This window comes from Austrofundulus limnaeus, unplaced genomic scaffold (assembly GCF_001266775.1).
Source record: "Austrofundulus limnaeus strain Quisiro unplaced genomic scaffold, Austrofundulus_limnaeus-1.0 Scaffold116, whole genome shotgun sequence".
NCBI lineage: Eukaryota > Metazoa > Chordata > Actinopteri > Cyprinodontiformes > Rivulidae > Austrofundulus > Austrofundulus limnaeus.
Window position 1 is genome coordinate 1,228,859 of NW_013952518.1, and position 5,158 is coordinate 1,234,016.

General features: G+C 38.5%; 1 protein-coding gene across 2 annotated transcripts in view; it reads right to left on the bottom strand.

Annotated features, from left to right (window-relative positions):
* Positions 1-2,280, bottom strand: part of wnt7ba (wingless-type MMTV integration site family, member 7Ba) — an 8,051-nt gene extending 5,771 nt beyond the window's left edge. Inside the window, exons 1-2 of one of the 2 annotated variants that reach the window (XM_014014563.1) lie at positions 1,589-2,280; positions 536-758 (exon numbers count right to left, since the gene is read on the bottom strand). In XM_014014563.1, the coding sequence (XP_013870017.1) occupies positions 536-758; positions 1,589-1,681 (316 nt within the window). In that variant the 5' untranslated portion in view covers positions 1,682-2,280. Of the gene's footprint in view, positions 1-531; positions 759-1,588 lie in introns of both variants that reach the window. The other variant, XM_014014564.1, reaches the window with a different exon arrangement.
* Positions 2,281-5,158: the final 2,878 nt, after the last annotated feature.

Consider the following 5,158-nt stretch of genomic DNA (forward strand, 5'->3'; position numbering starts at 1 on the left):
GTGTAATATATTTTTAAACTTTTAGTTTAGAAAATTATAAAAACTAAACAGCCTACAGTATTTTTAGTCTTTATTTTACAGTTAAAATATATGTTTATCAAATAAAGTCTAATGTTACAACTAATCGGGGATCCCTTTAAATATTGCCAAAGTAGTCGCAAAAAAGGAAAATACATAAGCACGTTACCCATTCTTTGAGTGACAAAGTTTTAAACAAACATTTTGTGTTCGTGCTCAAACTGTGTTGGGTGTGAGTCTCAGCCACTACCACGCCAAATTTTAGCTGAATATCTGTAGAACTGGTTACATTTTTGCCTTCTATGTGTTTGCTGTCAGTTTTCTGTGGTGGCCATTTAAAACTGGGTTGACTCCAAAAATTAACCCGTCATCGTGCCTGTATGTGTTACTTTGTGCGTATGTTTGCAGATGATGTGATGTTGTTTTAGCCACGCCCATCTCATGATCTCAGTCAAAACCGTCCATCTGTGGCCTGAAGGTCAGAAAACCARAGAAGCCGTCAAACAGACTGACCTACTCTCAGCTCTTGTCCGAAGACTGTCCTCTCTCCCAGCGCCGAGCAGTTCCACCGGCTGTGCCGGAACTGGTGCTGGCACTCGTTGATGCCCAGCTGGGCGCCTTCGCCGATGACGATGATGGCGTCGGGGCGACTCTGACAAAGGGCCCTCTGACGGGGGGCCARTCCTGGTATCTTGTTGCAGATTATGTTGGCACCCAGAGCCACCACGGAGGACAGGGCCCTGCAGACAYGTAGAGATCATGAACCAGAAACACTTCGTCTCAAATCAGTCGAAAGTCCTCGTTTTACACTTTTATATCAAACTGAGTTGGTTAAAGACTGTTTTAGCAAAATATCTTATCTGTTGTTGAAGTCAACMCAATTCAACATGGCTGCTACCCCAAATCAACCTTAGCTTACTCAAAAAATGGCAAAACCTCTGTAAATTTTACAGGTATTGAGTTATTCACAACAAGTGTTAGACTGTGCAGAAGATCAAAATATTACGTGAAATGAAAAGCGACAGGTGATGCGTTCCTTCAAAGAAGGCTAGACCTTTAATTTATTATTTGGAGCTGAATGTGAACTTCTAAAAGTTACAAAAATAGCATTAAATCTGGGTTTTTCATCAGTTTGGTGACAGAAACATCAGATCTCATTACAGAAACCTGCCTCTATAATAATAAAAAAAAAGGCATGCAGGAATAGTTTAATTCAACTGTTTTCCATATGTTGCTGCTCGTGTTTGACGAGGTGTTCCCACGACAGAGTGGTTCTGGTGTGGGGGTGTAAATCCACCAGAGCAGCTTCTCTCATCAGCTTGCTCCAGGACGCTTTTTAAAGGTTGGATTCCTTCGCGAGTGTGGATAAATCCGCAGCTCTGACCTCATCTCAGGCTGAAACATTAAAACTAATTGATACAAATCGACCCCAGATAGTCAGCAGGAAAGAAATTCGATGTTCAGTTTAACCCTAGTCCTCCCCCAGCGTGCCCCTTCAATCTGCGTAATTTTTGCGCGTAATTGGCTAATTTACGCGCGAGGCGCACCTGCGCTCAAAGACAAAACGTACAGGTAGCTGCCGCTGGTGAGGATGAGGAAGATCTGCGGGTAGTAGACGGACAGCAGCGCTCCGCGAGAAGGGATGATGAGCATGRCTGCGCATTGAACATCAGCTGGACTTGAGCTCTTAACTTGAAAAAACAAATAAATTAAAAAAATGCGAAGAAATGGATCCTTTTTTTTTTGTTTATCCTCCTGAAGTGTTTGTTAAAAGTAATCCGGTGTGCTACGTCGGGATGGAGGCGAAGCGCGCGGCGGCAGCTCCGTGTCCGCGGTCCCAGGCTGCATCCCGCGGCCCATGTGCGCGCGCTCCAGTAGAGGACTGGGATCTGGGGGCAGAGAAGTGGATCCGGATGCGCTTTGGGGGTCTTTAAAAGTCAGACTGTTGCTGAATTGGAAGGGAGGGTGCTCCAGCTCACACCCAGCATCCACACCTCCTACACACCTCCAGCCCTCCCTCTATCACCAACTGGCGGCCAGCGGGCTACCTCCGGCCCACTGTGGACTTTTTTTTGGCCAYATGATTGCCTTTTATGAAAATATCTCMYAAACCACTGGAGGAATCAMAATGAAACTTCCAGTAAGTAATCACTGAATCACTTTTTGTAAGATCGCCATCACAACAGCTGATCATTACAGAAAAAAGGCAGTAATTTAGTCAATCTTACACATACTGAGCTAAACTTTAGTGTGGTAATAGGTGACAATGATCCACGCTTTGAGCATTAACAAACTGCACCAAATAATTTTTTTTCAAATCTTAAAAAGAAAGATAATTTAACCAAAAACTGCTTTAATCCCTAAGTTATCAAAATTTTGTTTGTTTGCAGAACAATATGACGATAAATCAGTTAATTAAAATAAAACAAGCAACTACATTAACCATGTGGTTCAGTTTGGTGCTGAAGCAGCTGACAGATCTCAGATTTACAGCTGGTCTTGTATAATATTATAGAGGTAWATAATACAACTAGAGTGAGTCATGACCACGTGATCTTGATTGATACTTTGCTAAACAGAACAGGCAAGAGTCTGGATTTATTACTGGGTTGGCATAGCAAAAAAAAAAAAAGTACTGATGATGTAGAAATCGTAAAACCTATCACCAGTAATAATATTTAAATTATTATAGTATATATAATCAATATAATGTATATAAAAATGACAGAAAGTTGTCTGAGTTTGTGATTTAATGATAGAAGAGAAGCAGGGAAATGTCTCATGCTACAATCTAACAAATTATTAAATATTACAGCCTGGTTTTGCCTCTGATTTATGGAATATTTACACAGTGTAAAATAATACATTTTTAACTATTTTAATGGTTAGTTAATAGAGACAAATTTCATACTATAACCGGGTATGCAGTGAATATTTTTTATGTATCGTCTGGTAAATACTTATTATTTTTGACAGGTATGAAATAACTGTGTTAGTTTGTGATTTAATGATAGAAGAGAAGCAGGGAAATGTCTCATGCTACAATCTAACACAAATAATTAAATATTACAGCCTGGTTTTGCNTGTCTCATGCTACAATCTAACACAAATAATTAAATATTACAGCCTGGTTTTGCCTCTGATTTATGGAATATTTACACAGTGTGAAATAATATATTTTTAACTATTTTTATGGTTAGTTAATAGAGACAAATTTCATACTATAACCGGATATGCAGTGAATATTTTTTATGTATCGTCTGGTAAATACTTAATATTTTTGACAGGTACGAAATAACTATTATTAGTTGAAGTCATAATTTTTCAACTGGCTAAAAAGCTATAGGTTTAGATCATAGTTATAAATTATATACTGTATTTTCTTGTATGGATCCTGATGTTTTAAATCGTTGAATAAAACGAACAGTATTAATAATTATAATAATTTATTGTAAGAATATTGCAAAAAAAAAGTTTGACAGAGATCCAGTTGCTGTTAATCTAATAGTTTATATCATGAGTATGAGCCGACAWCCTGTTCAGTCGCCWTTTTTGCTCCTCCATGTTGTCACAGAAGCTGAAGGCAGGCAGGGCTCTCTSCAGTGATATTCAACTCTGTGCTAAAGATCCAACATGGCGCCCTCTTGTGGTGAAGAAGAGAAAAGGCCATCATCTCCAATCCAAGTGTTCTTGTCAGCAGAGGTAAAAACTTTTCTGTTTGGCTTCATTTCTAGTGTTTTAAAGGGATCCTGTGKGATTAGAAACCAGAATTAATCCTGTGAAACAAAAGGAGACTCGGCTTCTATTTCTGCTCCGGTAAAAACTAGGTTTTATGTCTCCAAAAATTAAACACAACTAAAAAAATAAAAACCAGTTTTCAGTGAAAGTGCAGTGAAATGATGAGTGCTGAATGRCTTAATGATGACACTGAAATTGAGTTGTTAAAGTTAAAACAAGCTGAACAGTAGCTAAAATAAACCAAACATGCTGAAACGAGTAAACCAGTAGCTAAAATTAGCAAAACAGATGCTAGTAATAATAAAGTCTTAGTAGGAGTAGCTATAGTTATCAAAAACAGATGCTAAAAACAGCAAGCAGTAGCTATAGTTAGCAAATGTATGTAGTAAAACAAATACTAAACTGGGTAAAACAGTAGCTAAAACAGCAACACACATGCTAAAATGGGTAAAACTGGYCAAAATTTGCGAAACAGATGCTMAATTGAATAAAAYAGTACTACAAATGAACAGTAAMAGATGACAATACAAGTAAGCAATGGCTAAAATGAGTAAAGAGTAGCTAAAGGTAGCAAAACAGTAGCTAAAATTGGCTAAAAGTGTTCAAATGAGTAAAACAATAGCTAAACTAAGCAAAACAGTTTCTAAAATTATTAGCTAAAATTGACGAAACATGTTCATTGTAAACAGTGAGTAAAGGTTAGCTATAGTTAGCAAAACAGATGCTAAAATGRGTAAAGCAGTAGCCAAAATTAGCTAATCGGATGCCTATCTAGTAAAATGATAGTTTAAATGTAATTTCAGGTCAAAAGATGAGAAAAGACGTGTTACTCAGGGGATATTTAACACACAATACTTACAATATCTTATTTATTTTGGATGTGTAAAGGAGGAGGAGGAAATGTGAGTTTCTCTGATGAAACGACAGAAGTTCTTTTAAATGCGACACATTTTCACCTGACATTAGGAAAACACAACTTTAACTCAGTTAGCGTTATAGAAACACTCCCCCCAGGTCTGGCTTGTGTTCGGGGGCCAGTTTGGGGTGAAACTGTGTGCGAGTCAAGTGTTTTTTAGGCCCGACCACAACGTCAGCGGACTTGTTTCAGCTGTAAAACAGCGAGACAAACACATGGATCCTATATGTAATGGTGTGTGTGTGTGTGTGTGTGTGTGTGTGTGTGTGTGTGTGAGAGAGAGAGCGCTTGTTATAAATCAGAGTGATTATGGAAATGAACATCACCCCCTGTGCAGAGCAGGAACCAGAGATGAAAAACACAACCTCCCCCAGAGGCATGYGAGTAAATCAGAAGACGGTACTTTTTAATCAGATCAGATTTACACTCCTCAGACTATCAGCGAAGCCGAACGGAAATTGTTTCCACGTTGACGAAGAACAGCAA